This window comes from Aegilops tauschii, chromosome 2 (genome assembly GCF_002575655.3).
Source record: "Aegilops tauschii subsp. strangulata cultivar AL8/78 chromosome 2, Aet v6.0, whole genome shotgun sequence".
NCBI classification, from domain to species: Eukaryota; Viridiplantae; Streptophyta; class Magnoliopsida; order Poales; family Poaceae; genus Aegilops; species Aegilops tauschii.
Window position 1 is genome coordinate 445,308,927 of NC_053036.3, and position 24,640 is coordinate 445,333,566.

The window sequence follows — 24,640 nt, forward strand, 5'->3', positions numbered from 1 at the left end:
AACGAGAGATGCAAAGCAAGACCACTAAGTTTACAGAATGTAGACGCGATGAGGAATCAAGCAAGCAAAGATTGGAGGACACCTAGTGGAGGAAGGAACGATGGCGCCGTCCACTACTCTTGTGCAGATTCCTTGCATAAATACGAGCATTTCCTCGGGGAATAACCGGCGGTGAATGGAACGTAGCACCAAGGGTGCGTACACAAGCATGTGCCACAACTGGCATTCATCATCGTTATATGGCTTTTCCTTCCTCGGTCCACATGATCATGTCGCATGCACGCACGCACAAGGCACAGCGAGTGACTGCACGTCATGGCCTCCTGGGTTCGGTGGTGAGGGGTGAATGGTGCACAAGCACAGAGCTGGCTGGCAATGGCATATTCCTTTCCTTTTCCCCTCCGTGGCGACGATGAGGAATAGTTGGTGACCTCGGGACCAAGGCGCCGATCGATCTACTCGATACCGTCCGGCACGAGGGCGGGCTAGCTACCCTCGCGTCGCGTGCGTGCTTCCACAGTGCGCTCGTGCTGCCGCGGCCGCACTGGCAATGGCGTACCTGCTCCTGCTCACTGCACCAGTGGGCAAGTAAAGGGAGCCAGCCAGGCTAGCCCCTGTGTTCCATTTACTCCCGCTCGCGACTCGTTGGCTGGCAGATTACAAATTTCATGCTGCATTTCTGTACGTTAACCCTAGTAATTGAAGCCGATGAAAAGATACCTCTGCGTAGCAAGTACCAGCAGTGGTTGGCCAGTGGCCACCACTGAACTTCACTGTGCGGACACCACGCCTCCGCGCATTTTTCAGAAACTAAGATAATAGCGTCCGGGTTTGGTTTATGGCACCCGCAAGAACAGAACGGAATAGTTATTTTTAGGAAGTTGATGCCTAGAATTTCCATTCTAATTCAATGCTTACCAAAAGTCACTGGGCACCAAATGGAAAAACAAACATCAAGACCAATTTGCACCTCATCTGCCTAATATTAACTGCTGATTATTCATTATGTACTCGATCGCCTCAACAATCCTCGTATGTACGGGCCAAAGCAATGTATCCACCAAAAAAGAAGCGAAGCAAAAACGTACTCTACTCCGCTAAACACACGATTACCTCCTTAATTATGTACTCATCCCTCCACCAAATCCCACCATATAGGAGTAGTAGTACTGTACTGTACTGTGCTACGAGTTCCCAAAGAAAAGAAAAGAGAATATCGTATTAACAAAATAAACCTGGCCAAGCCCATTTTTCTGGCAAGGACAAAGTGCTAAAATCTAAAAAAAAACCTCAGAAAAACACGGAGAAATCGCCATCTTTCGACGGATCCATCATCCTCCGCTCACCGTCGTCGCCCCCGCCCGTCTCCGTCTCCGGCGAAGGCTTCTTCTCGTCCCCCGCCGCCGCGGCGTTCTCGACGTCGCTGGCCGCGAACGTCTCGTGGACGACCTTCTCGACGTCGAGCACCTCGCCGCCGTCCTCGTCCTGGGGCAGCGCGGGGATGTATGGCGGGCGCGCCACGCGGAGGATGCGGTCCCAGTCGACGCCGTGGAAGAAGGGGTGCGCCTTGATGCCGCGCGCGCCGATGCGCTTCGCCGGGTCCTTCTCCAGGAGGCGGGCGATGAGGTCGCGCAGCGGCGTCTTCTCGCCCACCAGCTCCGGCTGCTTGGTGAGCACGCGGTAGAAGGTCTCCTTGCGGTTCTGCCCCCGGAACGGCGTGCGCCCGTAGAGCATCTCGTAGAGCACCACGCCCAGGCCCCACCAGTCCACGATGAAGTCGTGCCCGCTCCCGGCGATGATCTCCGGCGCCACGTAGTCCTCCGTGCCCACGAACGAGTTCGACTTGGCCGGCGTGCGCGCGCCGGAGACCGTGGAGGAGGCGGTGGTGGCCGTCGAGGAGGTGGACGACGAGGAGGCCGTCCGGGAGGTGGACGGCGGCGACGGCGAGTCCGCTGACACGGCAGGCTTTGTGGTGCCGCCCGAGCGAAACCGGAAGCACATGGCCGGCTTCTTGGGCTTCCCGGTGTTCGGGGACGGCGAGGTAGGGACGGGCGCCGGTTTGGGGGCGTCCGTCTCCGGCGGCAGAACCGGGAGCCTCGTGGAGAGGTCGAAGTCGACGAGCATGATGTGGCCGGTGTCCTGTATCAGGACGTTCTCCGGCTTGAGGTCCCGGTAGACGATGCCGATGCTGTGCAGGTACTCGAGTGCCAGCACCAGCTCCGCCGCGTAGAACCTGCGAATTGGCAACGAATGGGTGAGCTCACGGATCAAATCTTGGCCACCGATTTGTTCGACGGCGGTGCGTGGGCGTAAGGGCGTTTGGTTGATGGGTTAATCGGTCAGGGAGAGCGGGGGGCGTACCGTATGACGGAGTCGGAGAACATCTTCTCGGTCTGGCGGCGTCGGAGGGAGTTGAGGTCGCCGCCTCCGCAGCGGTCGATGGCGAAGCCGACGACGGCGTCGGTGGCGAGGACGCCGCGGAGGGCGGGGAGAAGCGGGTGGCGCAGGGCCAGGAGCACGTCGCGCTCGAACCAGATCCTCCGGTGGCCGTCCGCGGCGGCGCCGCCGCTCCCGCCGCTCTTCTTGTTGCGCGCGGCCTCCCGCGAGACCGCCTTGAGCGCCATGGCGACGTCGCCCCCTCCATCCGCGGCGGCGCCCTCGGGCACGACGTGGAAGACGACGCCCTTGGCGCCGCGGCCGAGCACGGAGACGGCCCGGAGGTCGGCCAGGCTGAGCTGGCGCGGCTCCGGCGGCGGCGGCGCGAGCGCCTGCGCCGTCATGGCCACCGCGAGAGCGCGCACGAGGACGGCGCCGCCTCGGATTGGGCGGCGGGGTGCGAGTGGGTTCGGTGCCCTGCGCCTGCGCCTGGGCGAGTGAGGGAAGGAAGGAAGGGTGGGGTGGGGATTGGTTGCGGTTTGATTTTGGTACTCCCCCGATTCGATTCCAGGTTTGGCTCCTCTGCCTCTGCGTGCGTTGCGTTGGTTATATGCGGCGGGCAACAGGCTCCCTCTGCCTTCCCTTCCCTTGGCGACGAAGCACTCGCGTGCGGGATTTTCTTCCGGGAAGCGAGTGTTTTGAAACGGGAAGAGTTTTTTAATCCCTTCGTTCGTCGACGGACCACGGTCTTCTCTCGCGTGTGTTGTTGTTGGGTGTGGGGCCAGTTTACCAGCGACAAATGAAAGGATTTTGTGGGCTCCGTCTTTGGACCGCGGTTGCGGGCTCCTCCCTGCGCCCAGTTTGTTGCCCCAGAAGTGATTCCAGAACCCCTCAGAAAAAAAAAATGCAGTGATTCTTTTTTTTAGGGCTATAAATGCAGTGATTCTAGAAGGAGTAGTTCCTTTCCTTCGGTCTATCTTTCGGACAGTACAGCAGATACAACTTTTTTAGAGGGTGCTTAGATTCAAGAGACTTATTTTAGTCTGACTAAAAACAGTCTCTTTAAGAGGCTAAAGTTTTAAGCACCCCTGACTAAAGAGAGGCTAAAACTAGTTTTGAGACTAAAAAATTTTAGTCAAGGATACCCCTGCTAAAATGTGGATTAGCCTTCACTCTTCTCATTTAACTCATCTCCTTTAACATAGACGAGTTCTAGATTGGAGGGTTTGGAGGATAATAAATGCTCATTAACTTGATTTTAGTCTCTTTAGTATTTGGATTCAAGCATGGATAAGGCTAGAAAGTTTTAGTCCCACTACTTTTAGTCATGGGACTAAAACGTATCCAAGCACCCTCTTAATCCATTCGATACAATTACTGCAATGCTACTTTTCAGACAAGTGATTTCAATTCGCTCGCATTTGAACTCTCTGAATGTCCGAGCTCCAGCTGTGATTTCTGTTCAATTTTTCAGCCGACTGGGTTCTTTATTTAGCCCGCGTTTGAGTTACCGGACGTTCGCCCGTGCGATGCAATAATTTAGGTTTCTGTATGTTACAGTAGGTTATATCATTTTTCTTCTAACCTTATAATCGCTTTACTCTTGCCTATTTTTGTGCTATATATGTGTATGTCGATTATTTCTGCCCCTACAATTACCATTACTATTGTCAGTTATTCATTTTGGCTTCCCTGTTGTTGCTCGGATCTTGGCACAAAGCCGACGATACGTAGACACGCTACAGTCGTTCACTGTATGTCTGCCTCTAGGGCTTGACCAAAAGCTCGTAGCTCGCGAGCTTAATGAGTGCTTGATAGCTCATCTTTTTAAACTCTTAGCTCGCTACCTAATGAACAGAGTTAATCATTGATTTTAGCTCGTTAACCTTATAATGAGTTTTATGAGCAGCTCCTTAAGCTCACCAGTACAACACATCACATATTTTTATCTTACATGACAACATTTTGTGCCACCTCAACCCGCCAATCTAATCGGCCCATCCCGATCCATCAGAGGCAACAAACTATAGCATCACCTCCGGTAGTCATCATGATTCTTTGTAAAGACTGCGCCAACACACTTATCCCATCGCTCATAACACATCCTAGTCTGTTAACAAGTGCTTACGAGCTTTAAACGAACAACCACACAAATGTTTTCCTTCAGTCTATCTGTCGGACAGTACAACAGATATAACTTTTTTGTGTATCCATTCAATACAATTACTGCAATGCTACTTTTCAGACAAGCGATTTCAATTCGCTTTCATTCGAACTCTCTGAATGTCTGAGCTCTAGCCGTAATTTCTGTTCAATTTTTCAGTCGTGTGGGTTCTTTATTTAGCCCGCATTTGAGTTATCGGGCGTTCGACCGTACGATGCAATGGTTATAGTATTGTTTTTTTCTTAATTCGCTTTTTGCACATTGATATTTTTGTATTTAGGTTTCTGTATGTTACAGTAGGTTATACATTTCTCTTCTAACCTGAAATAATCGCTTTACTCTTGGCTATTTTTGTGTTATATATGTGTATGTCGAGTCATTCTTGCTTTCCTACAGGTAACATTACTATTGTCAGCTATTCATTTTGGCTTCTCTGTTGTTGCACTGATCTTGGCACAAAGCTGACGCTATCTAGACATGCTACAGTCGTTCACTGTACGTCTGTACCTGGGGCTGGACCAAAATCTCGTAGCTCGCGAGCTGAATGAGCACTCGATAGCTCAGCTCGTTAAACTTATAGCTTGCTTTCTACTCCCTCCGTCCCATAATATAAGAACGTTTTTGACACTAGTGTAGTGTCAAAAACGTTCTTATATTATGGGACGGAGGGAGTAATAAATAAAGTCAATCATCGGTTTTAGCACGTTAAACTTATAACGAGCCAAAGAGTTTCATGAGCAGCTCGGTAAGCTCACTAGTACAACACATCACATATTTTTTATCTTACATGACAACATTTTGTGGCACCTCAACCCACCAATCTAATCGACCCATCCCATTCCATCAAAGGGAACAAACTATAGCACCACCTCCTGTAGTCATCATATTCCTTTGTAAAGATTGCGCCAACACACTCATCCCATAGGTCATAACACATTGCAGTGTGTTAACGAGCGCTTGTGAGCTTTAAACGAACAGAGCCGCGCCAAACCTTTTCACCCGTTAAGCTTAACTAGCCGAGCTTTAACTAGCACGAGCTGAACACTCTACTTTTAGAAAATAATTGCACAGTCAATGTGCGCGAGGGGCGGTTCGAACTCAGGACCTCCTGCTGAGGTTGCGGATGCACTAAGCGGTGCATTGAAGTAGGGGCTTGTGAAATCATAAGTTTAAGCCGTTATAGGTAACGTTGAAGCTATTTTGTGTTTTAATTCGATTTTCTTTGATAATTTTGCCAAAAAAGAAAAAAAGAATCCCATTTTTGAAAGATAAAAAATCCTAATTTTTGACCAATGTGCCATTTTTTTTACAAATCGATGGTAATTTTTGGAATTATTTTTCTACTTTCCTACATGGCAGTTTTATTTACAACATGGCTTTTTAATTATTAGGAGGATACCATTTTTAATTATTAAGTGGATGACATTTTTATTATTCAAAAGGATGGCATTTTTTATTTTGCGTCGATGGCATTTTTGTTTTTAATGGGATGACATTTTTATTATTAAGAGGATGACATTCGCCATGGAAAAAAAATACTTTTATGGACCATGGCAATTCATGTGAGTGCTTTTTTTAAACGAAAGTATAGAGTCTAAATTTGGGGCTTATCAAGATAAAATATATTTTTTATCTAGAGGATGGCAGTTTTTAAGTTTAGCATGGGAATTTATTTTTGTATATCACATAACCTTTTTTATCATACTCATTGTAAATTTATAAATTCGAGATACAACAGTTTTTATAGAGTAGCATGGTTCATAAATTAGACCATGACCGTTACAGTCTTTTTTTGCTGGTGGCATTTTTTTCTTAAAAAAAGAGTCAAATGGGCCTCTGGTTCAGGCTGGTCACAATGGGGAGGAACTTAGGAGTAACACCACACACTCCAATACAACTTTGCTTATGTGGCACATATTTAATGAAGAGAGAGGTGCTTGTAAATAAATACATCTTTGCATGACACTACATAGATGTTCCTACCCACTATGGAGGTAGTAACATAGTCTAGAAAAGTGTGTACGTTACTAGCTTATGTTCTTGCCCATTGTGACCAGCCTCAACAAGGGAGCGCGCTAGAGCGAACGAATGGCTACAGGGTGCCCCCACCCGAACGAACAACCTGAAATGTTCGTTGGAGAGCTCCTTCACGAGCGGTTGCCCAGCTACGTGCCTCAAATATTACGGTCCAATTTTTTACATCTTTGAGCAATCAAAGTTGCAATTTCTATTTTGTTGTAATTAACTTGAATTGCTCCATGTTAGCCGGGATTTTTGACAATTCATTCTTGTTCTCCCGTAAGTAGTGATCTAAAAGATCTTATATTAGTTTATTGATGAGGAAGTATTTTCAGTGCATGGTTTTTTACAATTCCAAAAACTAGAGACAGACTAGTCTGTAGTTGTTGTATATAACTTGATGTGTTTATCGCAGTTCTCTGCATATTAGTCTGGACTTTTCAAAATTATTTAAAAAACCGAGTGGCCCTGATTTTATCTCCACTCGAAATGTCACCTGTCATGTTTTAATTGGCAGATTTTTTATATTGAAGGTAACTTTGTTTTCAGTCAATTTGTCAAAGACGCCTTCACCCAATTGACGAAAACGAAACTACACTGTTTGTGTCCTCTTGCCATCCAACTAAACTGTACTAGTTAATTATTTTGGACAGACTGATAAATCAGGAACGGGTTAGTACTCTGTGTCACGCTATCGAAAGCTCTTCTAGTCCCGAGCCCAAATAAGTTTGATTGAACAGTAAAATAAAATGCACCAAATCCACCAGATCTATTTGCTCTCTCCTCTCTTCTTCCTCCTCCTCGACGTCCGTCTCGTTGCTCCGCCGCCGCGGGCGCTCCATAGCTGTTCCTAGCCTCTGCACCGCCACCTTCGGCAAAGCAGTCCTCTCTCCCGCCCTCGACGCAGGGGACGTCGTCGCCGGCCCGGATGCCACCGCGGTATGTCTGGCAACTCCCTGGCTCCGTTTTGAGCTCTATTTGTTCGACACATTGTCTGACCGTATTTTTTGTGATTTTATTAGGGAAAAGGATGAATTCCGATGCTTCGTTGGACGTGGAGTATGGACCCACGGAGCTTGATCAAATGATTCAAGATGAGTTCTTCATTTCCTCGGATTCGGAGAATAAGTGGACATGATCATGCTGAGCATGATCATGCAAGAGGAAATTGACCGACAGGTGGAGCATATTCTCAACTTTAATGGCTCAATCAAAGGGAGAAGAGTGATCATTCGGGATAGAGTGTCCGGAGCTACACCATCACCCTCATCCTCGACAATCATATTGCAGAAGGACTACTTTGCTCCGAACCCAACTTTCCCGGATGATGCATGGTTTCGTTGTCGTTTCCGCGTGAAACCATTGTTGTTGCGGATTGTGGAGGAAGTGGATGCACACGTCGACTACTTCAAGCTCAAAAGGGATTGTTGCAGCCAACTTTCTTTCTCCGCTAAGCAGAAGTGCACGGCTGCTCCGAGGATGCTTGCACTTGGTACTGTCGCAGATGTCATTGGTGAGATGGTCAAGATGGGGAGAGCGCATGCCTGAAGACTACTGTCAAGAGTGCCCACGTTGTGGTGCGGGTGTCTGGAGCAGAGTATCTGAGAGTACCAAATGTGTAGGACGCAAAAAGGTTGTTGGCTATTGGAGAGGCTAGAGGGTTTCCAAGAATGCCCGGATCTATTGATTGTATGCATTGACAATGGAAGGACTGCCCAAAGGTTTGCGGGAATGTATCAAGGTCACACCAAAGAGGACACCATCATACTAGAAGCGATGGTATCACATGAGTTATGGATTTGGCATGCTTTCTTGGAATGCGGGGATCTCACAACGCCATCAACTTGCTTAAACGATCTCCAGTGTTCAGGAGGCTTTGCAATGGGGAATCGCCGGTGTGCAACTACACTGTCAACGGCCGGGAGTACAACATGGGGTACCATCTTGCCGACGACATCTATCCTCAGTGGGCGATGTTTGTGAAGATCATATCCGAATCACAAAGCAACAAACAAAGCCACTTTGCAATAATGTAGGAAGGATGTGGAGAGGGCATTCGGAGTGTTTCAAGCTCGTTGGGAAATTGTTCGTGGAGCTGCAATGATGTGAGAATCTGAAACTTTATAGTAGCTCATGACATGTTGTGTTATTTTGCACAATATGATTGTCGAGGATGAGGATGATGGTGTAGCCCAAACCAATGATTTTGAAGCATCTGGAGAACAAACTCAAATCCCGAAAGATCAAGATGCAACTCAGCTTATGAACTTTCTGCAAATGCATCAGAATCTTCGACATCATCAGGTGCACGCGCAGCTACTCCATGACCCCGTGGAGCATATGTGAACACATAATGAAAACCAAAGAGGTAATATTTGAGTTGTGCACTTAAACAAAATTTATTTAACAAGATTGTATTTCTTGTATCAACATTTGTTATTTACGTGCGACATTGACGTTTGTGATAGACATGCACGGATTTGCATGAATTTAAGAGTATGGATTTGAGATATGTGGATGCCGGGCATAAAATATGAGGGGATGGCGGGGACGTATAGTAGACCGGTTTTGTCAAGTCCGGCTGTAGATGCTATAAGAAACTTCACGTCCTCACGCTACACCTTAATATGCACATGATCGATTTTACTCAAAGCCGCACGCCTTTATCCGTGCGTGCACTCGAGTGGAGTGCATGCTCTTGCTTTTGTTCACGGAGGCCGCTTTTGCAGTTTTGGGGTGTTTGCACATGTTTGGGAGGATGCATTTTAAAGCTTCAGCTACTCAATTACATGCATGATCAACAAGTTTGCTTGCACAAAAACGTGACTCCCCACCATGGTCATGTGAGGAGATGGAAACTCCACGTCTTTGAATAATGCAAAGTAGCAGTAGTCGTGCGGACTCACGCCACGCCGGCCCGATAAGTCCAGCTTCTTGCTCGATTTTTAAAAACCTGGTGGTACACTTACGATTTGATTGGAGCCGTTGTACCGAACGATGATGCAAACCCTCACTCACTCACCGGCCCCTTTCACACTTGATGAAGCTTAGCAGGAGCCCAATCGGCAACGCTGACAGCCATGGCAAGGCGAGGCGACGGCTCTTAACTCCGGCCGGTTGGCGTTGGAGGTCCTACCGTCCAACAATATTACGTCCAATCATTCAGTCAGTCAGTCCCTCTGTCATCATCATCTTTGCACGCACGGCCGAACGTGAGAGGCGCTACGAGGCGCGCTGGAGTGGAAGCGAGCAACGGCACATGGACATGGCGACACGTAGGCTGGAGTGGGCGGGGTGTGCAGGCGGTGTTTGTTTCGGGCGCGCGGTCGCGGTCGGGGCTGTTGGGTGTTGGCCGCTGAGGACACGCGCATGCAGGACCAACTACGGAACGAACGATCGATCGATCGAACGAGGATCCGTGCGCGTGCCTGCTTTTCCTCACCACCGCCACGGGCTTTACGTCCAGCAGATCGACCGTGGATTAGCTTATGACTCGCCTGAGTGAGTGAGTTTTATCTACGTTGAGACGTCGTCGTAGGTTGGCGTTTTGCTCGATTTCGGCTGCTAAAAGGTACGGCGGGCAGGCGCCGGATCGGGGATTCGACTTTGGCTTTTGCAGCGCCGTCGCGATCAGTGGAGCAAGCAATTAATACCGCGCGCGGGTGTGTGGAGATTTGTAACAGTGACGGGGATAAGCTAGCTAGCCGGACGTGAAAGGTACCGTGGTGGTTCACGGGCAGGGAAGACGGTTGTTCCGCTGTGTTAGCTGTGGACGTTAATCAACAGCGGAACGCGTGTAGCAGTCCATAGCCGTGCATGCATGTGATCGAGGGAAAGCTCGTGAGCTTGACCTACACGAGTGCATGCGCGTACGCCCCGCGCGCGGCGGCTCTTCTCTATTTCTCGCAAAGCCTAGGCCACTTATCACCCGGCGGCCGGAGGCCGGAGCGCAGGAAAAGGATCTCATCGCCGTCGAGGTCCATTTTCCCGAAACATCCAACCCGCCATGGGTTCACCGTACGCAGAGATTTCCCGTTTCCCGTTTGGCTAACTTTTAGGACGGCTCAGGAGGTGCTCACGGACGACTCAGGCGACGCACACCCGGTTCAGACACGAAGTCGATCGATGGGAGGGGGAACGCGCGCACTGCAGGAGGAAAGACTCCCCAGTGCATGATCACTGCAGGTTCTCTGTTTGCCGATGGAGCCCTCGGTCAGGAATGACGGATATGATACAGCGGAGCGCCCCACAAGTCGCTCGTTTGTTTCGTGTCGTGGGTGAGTGGGTTGGTGGGGGCTCTCAATTTCTCTTCTCATAACTAATCCACTGTAGGCTACATGATGAATCGACCGGTGATGTATGGTACAGTAGTATGGTCCAAATCCATCACTGACCGAAAACAACAAGTATCTGCTACTATCTCCTTTTCTTTCCCTTTGTTTTTTCCTCTCTCTTTTCAAACTGTTGAAACGTGATATCTTTGTATTTATTTCCGACTGATTCTCCTACTATCTCTAGCCTTGTATAGATTGATCTCTAAAGATATTATAGGGTTAGTTGGCTTGTCACGCAAGACACCACCTGTATATATTGTAACCGACTCCGATGGAATACAATTGAGTTGCATCCTATAGTCTTCTACATGGTATCAGTTTTCTACCGATCTCTCTCGCTTCCGCTCTAGGCTGCCGCCGCGTCTCACGCCGCCGTCGCCCCTCTCTCCCTGCCGCTGCCGCCGCCTGTTCCACATGCCGCCGCCGCCGCACCAAAACCCTAACCCTCCTACGCCGCCGCCGCCGCTGCCACTCCTCCTATAGCAGCCGCAGCTGCCGCCACACCAAACCCTAAACCCTATCACGCCGCCGCCGCTACTCCCTCCTCTATAGCCGCTGCCGCCGCCTCTCCCTACCACTCTTCAGCCGACGCCACCACCATGTCTCGCTCCAAACCCGACATCTCCGACGCCGGCTCCTTCGGAGGTGCTGCCTTCACCTCCGATCGCCTCAACGAGCTCCACATCAAAGACCACGTTCCTGTCGTCCTCGACCTCGGCTCTCCTTCCTACAACGCATGGCGCACCTACTTCCCGCTCCTCTTCCGCTCCTTCCGCCTCATCGAGGATGTTGATGGCAGCATCGACATCCGCGACATGAAGGACGACGACGAGTGGCTTGCTGTGGATGCCTGCATCGTCAAGTGGCTTTTTCTCACCATCTCTCCAGGTCTCTTCAACATGGTGAACTCCCGTGATCCGTCGGTGTACGCTATGTGGACACGGCTGTGCGACCTCTTCCTCAACAATCAACTCCAGCGCCGTGTCTTCCTCCAAGGTGATTTTTTCACCATGCAGCAAAACGATCTCTCGATCGACGAGTACTGCACGCGGATGAAGGTTCTCGCGGACGAGCTCCGCGACGTCGGCATGAACATCGACGACTCCGTCCTCCTCACCAACCTCCTTCGCGGCCTCCACCCCGACCTCGGCCAATCCGCCGCCAACCTCTCCCTCATCACGCCGACGTACGCCAAGGCGGTCACGTATCTTTGCATGGAGGAGAAGCGTCTTCGTCACGTGGCGCGGCAAGCTCCTCTCGCCGCACTCCACGCCGGCACTGTCAAGGGGCCCGCCGCCCTACCGCAGCCTCCCCGCACGTCGGCTCCACAGCCGCCCGCCGCCCCTGACCAGGGCCGCCAGAAGAGGCGGGGAGGTCGCAACGGCCGCGGCCGCAACGACGGCTCTCAGCCCCGCCAGGCGGCTTCTCCCGCTCCTGCTCAGGCCGCGGCACCCCCGCCCTGGCTCATGGGGTACAACCCCTGGACGGGGGTGGTGCACGCCTACTCGATGCCCCTTCCGCGGGCGCCTGCTCCGGGCCTACTTGGCCCTCGCCCGGGTCTTCATCAGGCCCTCTTGGCCGCGCCGGGTGGCTCCGGACCCGGCGGCTCTTCGGCGTACAACGGGACCATGGCTCACGGCGCTGCCATGTCACCTCCCTACGGCGGTGCACCGACCGGCTACACCTACGACCCGGCGCTCCTAGCCGCCCTCCACGCCGCCCCTTCCCTAAGCAACTACTCCGGCGGCGGGGACTGGTACATGGACACAGGCGCCGCTGCTCATATGGCGTCGAACCCGGGTATCCTCTCTCGTGTCTCTCCGTACCCTCTTTTTTCTCGCATCGTTGTTGGTGATGCATCTACGCTTCACATCACCCACCACGGCGCGTCCTCCCTCCCTCTCTCGTCATCTTCCTTACCTCTCAATAACGTGCTTGTGTCTTCATCCTTAATCAAAAATTTATGTTCTGTCCGTACTCTTACTCGTGAACATCCTGTTACCGTTGAGTTTGACAAACATGGTTTTTCTGTCAAGGATGCCCACTCCCGGAAGGTTTTGCACCGATGTGATTCCCCCGGCGATCTTTACCCGTGTGGCCAATCGACAAGCAGTGGTCCCGTCGCTCTCCACGCCGACGTCTCTCTCTGGCATGCTCGTCTTGGCCATCCCGGCGCCGACGCTCTTCATAAAGTTTTGCAGACTTTTCCTTTTTCATGTAATAAATCGGAGGCACACACTTGTCATTCCTGTCGCATAGGAAAACACGTTCGTTTGCCGTTTTCAACTTCATCATCAATTGCTACTTTTCCTTTTGATGTTCTTCATTGTGATGTTTGGACATTTCCCGTGCCTAAGAATTCGGGTCTATCATATTACCTTGTGATTTTGGATGACTTTTCTCATTTCACTTGGACCTTTCCGTTGCGCCGCAAATCCGACGTCGCTTCCTCCCTTCATGCTTTTTACGCCTATGTTGCCACCCACTTTCACCGCACCATTGCCCATCTTCAAACCGACAACGGAAAGGAATTTGATAACCTCGCTATTCGCACCCTTTTATCCACTCATGGCACCATTTTTCGCCTCACATGTCCATACACATCTCAGCAAAACGGTCGCGCTGAACGTGTTCTCCGCACTCTTAATGAGAGTGTTCGCGCATTGCTCTTCCACGCACACATGCCTGCTCGGTTTTGGCCCGATGCTCTCGCCACAGCTACCCTTCTTCTTAACATCCGGCCTTGCAAACCCCGATGGAACTACACCCCTCATCACCTCTTATTCGGGTCACCTCCGTCATATGATGATCTTCATGTTTTCGGTTGCCTTTGTTATCCTAATATCACCGCCACGACACCACATAAGCTGGCGCCTCGCTCCATCGTTTGTGTCTTTCTTGGCTACCAACCAAACACAAAAGGCTTCCGTTGCTACGACCCGGAGTCCCATCGTGTGATCGTGTCTAGGCACGTTTATTTTGATGAGGTTGTTTTTCCGTTTCAGCAGGCAGCGTCGCGTCCCTCGCCATCTCTGGACGCCTCTCCTCGACGGACTCGTGGAGCCCTTGCGCTCCCACCACCTCGCCGGTCGGGCCCGGTTGCGGCCTCGTCACCCGCCGTCTCGTCGCCCTCGGCGCTTCCTCCGCTGACTCAGGAGGAGTCGGCCTCCATGGCCTCGCCGGGCCCCCACCTCTTGGCTCTGGAGGAGCCGGCCTCCCAGGCCTCGCCGGGCCGCCGCCCCTCGGCTCTGGCGGAGTCGAGCGCGCCCCCAGCTGGGCTCTCGGGCGCCTCGTCGGCTCAGGAGGAGCCGGCCACTTCGGGCCCGACTGCGCCCTCATCGCCGTCTACGACCGAGCCCTCTGGCTCCTTGTCGGCTCCGAAGGAGCCGGTCCTCTCGGCCCCGTCGGCCGGGCCTTCTCATGTGTCGCCAACGCCCTCGACATCAACACCCGTGGCCTCGCCAGCATCTTCATCGTCATCCGAGCCGGCTGTTGTGGCCCCTTGGCGCCGCGGTCCACGCCCGCCTCCCCCGCCACCTCACCATCATATGGTGACGCGCGCCAAGGCCGGTGTGCACCAGCCGAATCCGCGCTACCACAACCTCAGCGTCACAACCCTCTCTCCGGTTCCGCGATCGGTGCGTTTTGCGTTGAGTGATCCTCATTGGACCGCCGCTATGCACGCTGAGTACGATGCTCTTGTCGCCAACCGGACTTGGACCCTCGTTCCTCGTCCGCCTGGAGCGAACGTCATCTCGGGCAAGTGGGTTTTTCGTCACAAACTCCTCCCGGACGGTTCTCTGGACAGGTACAAGGCTCGCTGGGTTGTCCGTCGATTTGCACAACGTGCCGGTGTTGACATCTCTGAGACTTTCTCTCCGGTCGTCAAACCCGCCACGATTCGTGTGGTGCTTCAGCTAGCTGCCTCTCGTCACTGGCCCGTACATCAGCTCGACATCAATAATGCTTTTTTGTATGGCCATCTTCAGGAGCGAGTCCTCTGTCAGCAGCCGACTGGGTTCGTTGACCCTCAGCGACCAGATGACGTCTGCCTGTTGTCACGGTCATTATATGGCCTCAAACAGGCCCCGCGCGCCTGGTACCAGCGCATCGCCGGGTTCCTTGGTCTTCTCGGGTTTCGCAGCACAACCTCTGACACGTCGCTGTTCGTGCTCCATCGGGCTGATCATGTGGCTATGCTTCTGCTCTATGTTGATGATATTGTCATCACTGCCTCCCGAGCGGATCTTCTTCGCGACATCATTGGTCGTCTCGGTTCTGAGTTTCGGCTGAAGGATCTTGGAGCGTTGCACTTCTTTCTCGGCATTAATGTGCGACGTGATGCCACTGGGTTCTTTCTGCATCAGGGACAGTACGCTCGTGATCTTCTGGACCGTGCCGGCATGACTGACTGCAAGCCAGCCGCCACACCAGCTGAGGCCAAGCCGAAGCTCTCCGCCACCGCTGGCCAGCCTGCCACCGACGCCGCTCTTTACCGCAACATTGTGGGCGCTCTTCAGTACCTCAGGCTCACCAGACCAGACATTCAGTTCGCGGTGCAGCAAGTTTGCTTGCGTATGCACTCGCCCCGTGATGTTCACTGGTCTTTGGTCAAGCGCATTCTTCGGTACATTCGTGGCACCCCGACCTACGGTCTTCGTCTCCGTGCATCCGCCTCGACTGAGCTTCTTGCTTATACTGACGCGGATTGGGCTGGCTGTCCAGACACTCGACGTTCCACGTCTGGCTATTGTGTCTTCTTCGGTGACTCTCTAGTCTCCTGGTCCTCTAAACGGCAGCCTACCGTCTCCCGTTCGAGTGCTGAGGCCGAGTACCGAGCTGTCGCCAACGTCGTTGCGGAGACTTGTTGGCTTCGTCATCTTCTTGGTGAGCTTCGGATTTCTCTTCCGAAGGCTACTGTGGTCTTCTGTGACAACGTGTCGGCCACCTATCTCGCGGCTAATCCGGTGCAGCACAAGCGCACCAAACACATTGAGCTCGATGTTCACTTTGTGCGTGAGAAGGTTCAGTTGGGTCAGCTTCGTGTTCTTCATGTTCCGACCACTCAACAGTTTGCCGACATCATGACCAAGGGATTGCCTACCGCTGCATTCCAGGAGTTTCGTTCTAGTCTTTGCATCGCCGACGCTGACGCTTCGACTGCGGGGGGTGTTGAAATATGATATCTTTGTATTTATTTCCGACTGATTCTCCTATTATCTCTAGCCTTGTATAGATTGATCTCTAGAGATATTGTAGGGTTAGTTGGCTTGTCACGCAAGACACCACCTGTATATATTGTAACCGACTCCGATGGAATACAATTGAGTTGCATCCTATAGTCTTCTACACAAACAACAGGTCTATTCCCATGAATTTCTTTTCTCGGACGGCTCATATAACTAACCCGCTCGGACTGCATAATGACTCGACTAATGATGGTCCAAATCAACCACTAATCTAGCGAAGAAAAAAGTTCATATCTCCTCGCTCTTTTTTCTTTTCTTTTTTCGCCCCTCTCTTTTGAAAGACAGGTCTATGCGTGCCCAACTGGTCCAAAAGCAATTTAGAGATGCGTTTTTCCTCACTGCACTCGACCTCACCCCGTAGAAACAAAACAAAAGAGCATCTTTCTAACGAGATCGAAAACACACAAGATCACAAGGTTGGTGACCCCTAATATCTGATTCCACATTGTTTAAAGGAAAGCTACTAGACTACTAGTGACTTGATCGATCCGGACGGCAGTCAGGTGACATGATCCGGACGGACGGATGCTCTTTTCTTTACACAATATATATGTTGGCGGTAGGGGATCTCAGCTGCTTTAGCTTCTCCATGGTCAAATTATTCCCTGCGGCACTAATTGTATCCATGTACCCCGTGAGTGCATGAGTGACTGAATAATCTATAGGTGCAAGTGCAACAAGAACCTACTTTGATCACTAGATGGGGAGGAGAGAGGATAATGTATGTTACTATACTCTGGATTGTGGGGACTTATGTAAGTCTCGCTTGACATCATCTTTGAACGCTTCTCTGCCTATTGCAAGCTACTGCGCTTGTCTAGCGAGTAGGCATCCGATAGTTGATGCACTAATTGTTGGCCACAACTTTATCCCCCCACTCAAAGGATGCGTTTAGAGATTCCTTGACACCAAGAGACAAGTCGCTACAAAGCTTTGCTCAACTTTTCAATGGTGCAATGTTCTAACGCATTACCAAGGGGAAAGAGGGACCGAATTATCGGGACACTTTCTCTCTCAAAGTCTTAATCGTGTTGACCGTTCTATGCCCATGGAACTTTTGTCTTGTTCCTCAGGGAAATGATGTTGTTCTTAGAAAATCCCTTCGAATATACTCCCTCGGTTCGAAGGTAATTGACGTTGATTTTGAACTGAAGTAAAGACTACTTCGGTTCTAAATCGTGTCTCCTCACGCCAGTTATTCTTCAGTTCAAAATCGTGTCTCCTCACGTCAGTTATCTTCGAACGGAGGGAGTATATGTTCCATGCAGGTTCTTGTGCTGGCCTCTGCAGTATGGACGGAAAAGTCGGCGTCCGCAACAGCAAGTAACGAGGGCACATATTTAACCTAGTTTTCTAGGGGATTTAACCTATTATTAGTAGTGCAAACTAAGGAAGTGGTTGCAAGGTCTGTGATCATTGACCTATCATCTCATCCAAATATAACGCTTAGGCCTCGGTCGCTATTAACCTGGCTGTTGTCCGACCACGACCGGACCATGCGGTCGGGGAGCCCGTGAAAACTGATAACTCAAGCGCAAAAGTAAAGGCGCTCTCGGCTCTCGCTGCAGCAGCAAGTTGGGTGCGGCCAGCCGCCATGCATGAGAAAAAGAGGAGAGGGAAAGCGACCTTTGAGAATGCAAAGATGAGATGAATCGCGCCTGCAGGTTGGTTGTGATCCCAGCTCGCTTATTAGCCTACGTAGTACTCCCTCTGTAAATTAATATAAGAGTGTTTAGATCATTATTTCAGTGATCTAAACGTTCTTATATTAGTTTATGGAGGGAGTACCTTTTTCCTTTCCTTTGTTGGGGATGGTTCACCTATCATGCATGCATGCATGCAAACCTGCCAGGCCTACAGGGAACGGATGGCCACCACTCTTAGCTCAGGGAAATCTCGTGAATTGGATAGCCGCGCGTGAAGTAGACCACTCTCCTCATGTATGAACGATCGGCTCCGCACCACCTACAGAATTGCCGTGAAGGGACCGGAGCTAGCATCGCTCAAAGCTAGGGCCAACGAACAATGGCTGCAAATTTCCTTACTACAGCACTTGGGGCAAATGTTGACCCCTAAACGGACACAGTATCTGTTAATTTTTTTTACGGAAAACGGACATCCGGAAGCGTCGGCGGACCGATACGGGTTTGCGTTGGATGGCAAACTGTGTCCGAACAATATGGTTCGAACGCTTGCGGGAGGTCTGAGGGTCTGCTTGGAGATGCCCTTGTATCACTTGTACACATCTCCTGTGCACCACTTTACTAAGTCTGGCTCCGCTAATCTGCATATTAGATTTGACTGAAGTCAAATTTCATTAAGTTTGACCAAGTTTATAAAAAATAATATAAACATTTACAATATCAAATCTATATGATGTGAACATTTAATAATGAATTTAATGGTATTGGTGTGTTATTGTATATGTTAATTTCTTTGTTTAGAATTTAGAAAACTTTGTCAAAGTTTATAAAGCTTGACTTTGACCAAAACTAATACGTGAACTAAATAAAAATGAAGGGAGTACTATACTATACAGGGCAGAGCGGCGTAGGGACTAGGCGTTGACGCGTCCGCGAGCTAGACAAAGCAAAAGCGAGAGAGGCAAAGTGAACTGCCCCGTGCAAGAGGCGACGTGCAATGCTGGTCCGATTCGGGCGAGCGAGAAGCGGGACTGACGGGAGCAGCTGGGGTTGCAACTCCCACGTCCCAAGCGTGCCGGTGCCGCCTCCCACGTCCTGCCTGCCTGAGCTACCACGCATATATAGCAGCCTACGTACGCACCCGAGCCCGAATGAGGCGGCATTCATTCATTCATGCGTGTCTCGTTCGGTGCCGCTACCCCCCAACTCTGGAGGTGTTAATTGGAAGAGAGCAAGACGCACTGTGCGTGCGTGTTGGATATTCTGAATGATTAGCACTCGGTCGTCACCTTTTCTTCCGAATGATCGGCGGCCGTGGCTTGCGTTGCGTGAAGATTGGATTTGCTAATGCTAGGCAGCTCGGCTATCCCGTAGACACGCCGCCGTCCTCTCCTGGCTGGCCAGCCAGCGGTGCATGTGAGCTGAACCAGTTTAACATGCCACTCACAGTGACTCAGCGACTGACCACACCGTCCGTCCTTCACTAGTGAACCCAAAGCGTATCGCAAGTACGTCTGGCATCTGTGCGGATCGCCAAGCATAAACCCAACACACGGTGGGCGCCCGCGCACTGTACTGCAGATGCTTGAATGCCGAACTATAGGCTACTCATTCCGATGGTTCCCTTGGTGCAGCAACTTGCCCTGTCGTAGACCGTGCGTGCGCTGTCATTTGGCACGGCGCATTCACGAGGCTGCCACCACCGCACGTTCCATGTTCTATTTCCACCACGGCAACGGCCAACCTTGTCCCTCAATTTCATTGTTTTCGCACACGAACACGTCATCATGTATCCTCGGCGCCAGAGGTGACACACCGCAGCTTACGTTGAAGGAGACACGTCCGGAAGGGCGGTGCACAAGCAATCCGGCGGGCGTTTTTGTAGACCTGAAACCACACTCGCCCGGGAGGGGCCCCGCCAGGGCGCGCGGCGGCTATGGGCTGCCCTAGGTCGGCCTGACCGCCCCTAGAGCCTCGAGGTTTGCCGCCCAGCAACAAGAAGAACGAACGAAGAACGAGGAAGAAAAAGAATAAGGGAGAAGATAAAAGTAAAGGGAAAAGTGGTAGATGATTTATTCGATTGTGTGTTGTTCAATCGGCCGTCACTCATTAGGTATGTAAGAGACGGATGGACTTCCCGCGCAAGGAAAGGTTAGAATTCACGTTCAAAACCCTTCGATGAAAACGAACCCAAAAGCAATCCTGACCGTTTCGACGAGACGAACAACTTTCATGTTGAACGTTTTTTTATCAGAGGCCATCTTGAGGGGGTTTTCGGCTGTTTTTCGAAGTCTGCAGCAGAGAAATCTAAAACCCTTACGACCATCCTCGAAGAGTCCGACCATCCACGGAGAAATCCAAAATCCGGATGATTTTTTCCGGAGTGTCCGACCATCCTATGCAACCGCGCATTTTCGACTCTAACTTTTACATACAAACTCCGATTGAGACGTTTTTATATCAAAAGCAACCGCTTCGATGAGATGCACAACTCTCATGTTGAAACTTTTTCCATCTCATGCTATCTTAATTGGGTTTCAAGTCATTCTTTAATCTGGTGTCAACATGAGTATCTCTGAACTTGTCATAACTTTTGCATCCGAACTTCATTTTAGACCATTTTCATATCCATCTTGATCTTCTCGAAGAGAGCCTTCCCATGGTGACTTTCAATAATAAGTTTGAATTAATCTTGACATAGCTTCAAGCTACTCTTTATAATCGTGCCACTTTTGAGCGTCAACCCATGCCCCCTGTTTTGTTGGGAACGTAGCATGCAATTTCAAAAATTTCCTACGCTCACGCAAGATCTATCTAGGAGATGCATAGCAACGAGAGGAGGAGAATGTGTCCACGTACCTGAGGGAGTCCTGGATTGGGGGGTCCTCGGACTGCCGGACTATATACTTTGGCGGGACTGTTGGACTATGAAGATATAAGATCGAAGACTTCGTCCCGTGTCCGGGTGGGACTCTTCTTTGCATGGAAGGCAAGCTTGGCAATACGGATATGTAGATCTCCTCCTTTGTAACCGACTCTATGTAATCCTAGCCCCCTCCGGTGTCTATATAAACCAGAGGGTTTACTCCGTAGGAGAGGAACAATCATAATCATAGGCTAGCTTCTAGGGTTTAGCCTCTACGATCTCGTGGTAGATCAACTCTTGTAATACTCATATCATCAAGATCAATCAAGCAGGAAGTAGGGTATTACCTCCATCGAGAGGGCCCGAACCTGGGTAAACATTGTGTCCCCCGCCTCCTGTTACCATCCGCCTTAGACGCACAGTTCGGGACCCCCTACCCGAGATCCGCCGGTTTTGACACCGACATTGGTGCTTTCATTGAGAGTTCCACTGTGCCGTCACCATAAGGCTTGATGGCTCGTCTTGTTGTCAAGGACAACATCACCTCTGGGGGAGCCCTGGCTGTAGGCCAAACTCTCCGACTAGGCGGCTTCGTCATGACCGCCCGTTCGGCCGTTGCGCCGATGATGACTTCTCGGGTCATCAAAAATAGCCTCCATGTCGGCCCAGGACTCGCCGAGCAGATGGATCCAATGGAGCTCTCTTCCTTGAACGAGCTCTTGGATCGCATCGCCGCCCTGGGAGTCGCTATGGACTATGATCGGATCGGTCTTAAACCCGACCAAAGGGAGATTAACTCTCCGCCGGTCACCCATCAGATAGCGGTGGTGGAGGAGCAACGCAGCGATTCTTCCTCTATCTTGAGGACAAACTATGTTCGGACTCCCGAGCTCTCCGAGCCGGATACCCGTCTACGGGAGGACATGGCCCAAGCTTTGAACCTAGAATCAGACAGCGGGCCAGATCTATTGGGCAACATCCCGGAGCCCGAACTGCCAAGCTCGGAAACTCCTCCGCCCCTGGGTATCAGATCGGGTCAGGGTTCGGACCTAAATCTACCCACCCACCCAGATATAAGTGATCTTTCCCACATTAGACAAGATCCCTAAGAGACAGTACATCACTATTGGGCCAGATTCCTCCTTGTAATGAGCAAGGTCAAGGACTGTCGCGAGGAAGACGCAATTTCATTCTTTTGCAAAAATTGCACGGACAAGGGAATCCTCAACGCCATAAGTCGCCGTGACATAGCACACTTTGCTGACTTGGCGGCCATAGTACAGAAGTACTGTGCGATGGAAAGCGCCTGGAAAACCCAAACAAAATTCTGGGATCCTCCGGCCCTCAGTAAAACCCCCGTCCGAACTAAAAGGGTGTACTCTCGTAAGTCACCCGATCCAATTGCAAAGAAACTAAAGCCCACTACAGGGCGTGGAACCGTATTGGAGAGATGGCTCAATGGGCCATGCAAAATTCATAGTACAGCGGATACCATGCCAACACATAGCCTTAGAGCATGTAGGATACTCCGGCAGGTGGCCAAGAGCGGCGAGGATATCCTCATCAACAATACAACAGAGCACCATCCCGTCGAAAATAACAATACAGTATTAACAGTCTTCGAGACCTTCGCCTCAAATAATAGGCGCAAGAGAGCACTCCGCACCCTTGCCGAAGTCTGCCACGTGGCAGCAATAAATCCGTGGAGCGATACGGCTATAACCTTCAATGCCAGTGATGAACCTAAATTCCGAACAACCCGAGCACCAGCCGCCTTGGTCCTTAGTCCAATTATGAACAGTTTTTGGCTTACTAAAGTGCTCATGGACGGTGGCAGCGGATTAAACCTCATCTATGAGGAGACTCTTCAAAAAATGGAAATAGAAAAGAGCCGCATTGAACAAAGCAACACAACCTTCAGAGGAATCATCCCTAGTCGGGAGGCACGATGTGCGGGAAAAATCAGACTAGATGTGGTATTCGGCACGCCGGAGAATTATAGGTCCGAAGAAATCACATTCCAAGTGGCCCCGTTCAGTAGCGGATACCACGCCCTTTTAGGGCGAGAGGCATTCACGATCTTCCAAGCTATACCCCATTACGGGTACATGAAGCTCAAAATGCCCGGCCCCAATGGAATCATCACTCTAGCTAGTGATCCGGACATAGCACTCCGCGCCGAAAATAAAAACGCCGCACTAGCCCTCGAGGCGTTATCCGAAGCCCTTGCGGCCGAAGAACTAACTGCGCTGCACAGTGGACAGGGACGACGTGATACTCGACAAAAGACCCAAGTCCACCTCTTTTAAACCAGCAGACGAAATAGTCAAATTCCAGGTCCACCCAACACACCCTACAAAAAACAGCATCCATCGGGGCACAGTTAAACCCCACAATAGACACCGCTCTGCGGGAGTTCTTGCGCGAAAATTGGGAGATCTTCGCCTGGCATCCTTCAGACATGCCAGGAATCCCACGCAGGCTGGCCGAGCATAGCCTTAACATTCTAAAAGAGTTTAAGCCAGTCAAGCAGACTCTTCGGCGTTTCTCTGAGCCTAAGCGACAAGCCATGGGAGAGGAGCTAGCCAAGTTACTCGAGGCCAGATTCATTAGAGAAATAAAACATCCGGACTGGCTAGCAAACCTGGTGATGGTACCAAAGAAGGACAAATCCTGGCGCCTATGTGTCGATTTCAAGGACCTTAACAAGGCCTGCCCCAAGGATCCCTTCCCCCTCCCCCGCATCGATCAAATTATCCACGCTACCGCAGGGCACGACTCATTGTGCTTCCTCGACGCATACTCCGGATACCATCAAATTAAGATGGCGGAGTTCGATCAAGCCGCAACGACATTTATCACTCCATACGGCCCCTTCTGCTTTAACACCATGCCTTTCGGGCTCAAAAACGCCGGTGCAACCTACCAACGCATGATTCAAGCATGCCTGGAAACACAAATCGACAAAACAGTGGAGGCATATGTAGACGATGTGGTCATTAAAACCAGACACGTCGAATCCTTAATAGACGACTTGAGGCTCACGTTCGACAATCTCCGAACATATGACATCAAGTTCAATCTGGAAAAATGCATTTTCGGCGTGCCCGCCGGAAAGCTCTTGGGCTTCATCGTCTCCAGTAGAGGAATTGAAGCAAATCCGGCCAAAATCCGAGCTCTGTCACAGTTGGCTATCCCAACAGACCTCAAGCAAATCCAGAAATTAACTGGATGCGTGGCTGCCTTAAGCCGCTTTATCTCCCGATTAGGAGAAAAGGCACTACCCCTTTATCGCCTTTTCCGACGCATCGAACACTTCGAGTGGATGGATGCGGCCACGGCCGGATTGGAAGAAATAAAAGCCGTTTTGGCCACCAACCAATCTTGGCCGCACCTAATGTCGGCGAACCAATGCTGTTATATATAGCGGCAACACACCAAGTTGTAAGCGCAGTGCTTGTCATCAAACGAGAGACAGACGGACATAAGTTCCCGCTTTAAAAGCCGGTATACTATGTATCCACTGTCCTCACTCCATGCAAATCACGGTACCCACATTATCAAAAGATAGCATACGCGGTCTTCATGGCATCCCGGGAATTATGACACTACTTTCAAGAGTGTTCAATCACGATGGCCTCTGAAGTACCACTCAACGACATAATAAATAACTGCGACGCCACGGGACGGATTGCTAAATGGGCTATTGAGCTCCTCCCGTTCGACATAACATACAAACCACGGCGAGCCATTAAGTCACAAGTACTGGCTGATTTCGTCGCCGAATGGACAGAAGCCGAACTCCCTAAAGAATACGACGCGTACTCCAATTGGATCATGCACTTTGACGGCTCTAAGATGCTGGCCGGTCTGGGGGCAGGCGTCGTCCTGACATCCCCCACCGGAGATACAGTCCAATACATACTTCAAATATTATACACAGACTCCAACAATGCAGCAGAATATGAGGCCCTGTTGCATGGTCTCCG

General features: G+C 50.8%; 1 protein-coding gene across 1 annotated transcript; it reads right to left on the reverse strand.

Annotated features, from left to right (window-relative positions):
- Positions 1-976: 976 nt before the first annotated feature.
- Positions 977-3,106, reverse strand: LOC109766404 (serine/threonine-protein kinase OXI1). Its single transcript, XM_040399364.3, has 2 exons — positions 2,362-3,106; positions 977-2,233 (listed from the first exon to the last, which is right to left on the reverse strand). Exons 1-2 carry the CDS (start codon positions 2,778-2,780, stop codon positions 1,291-1,293), a joined length of 1,362 nt encoding a protein of 453 aa, XP_040255298.1. The 5' UTR covers positions 2,781-3,106; the 3' UTR covers positions 977-1,290.
- Between the last annotated feature and the right edge of the window lie 21,534 nt (positions 3,107-24,640).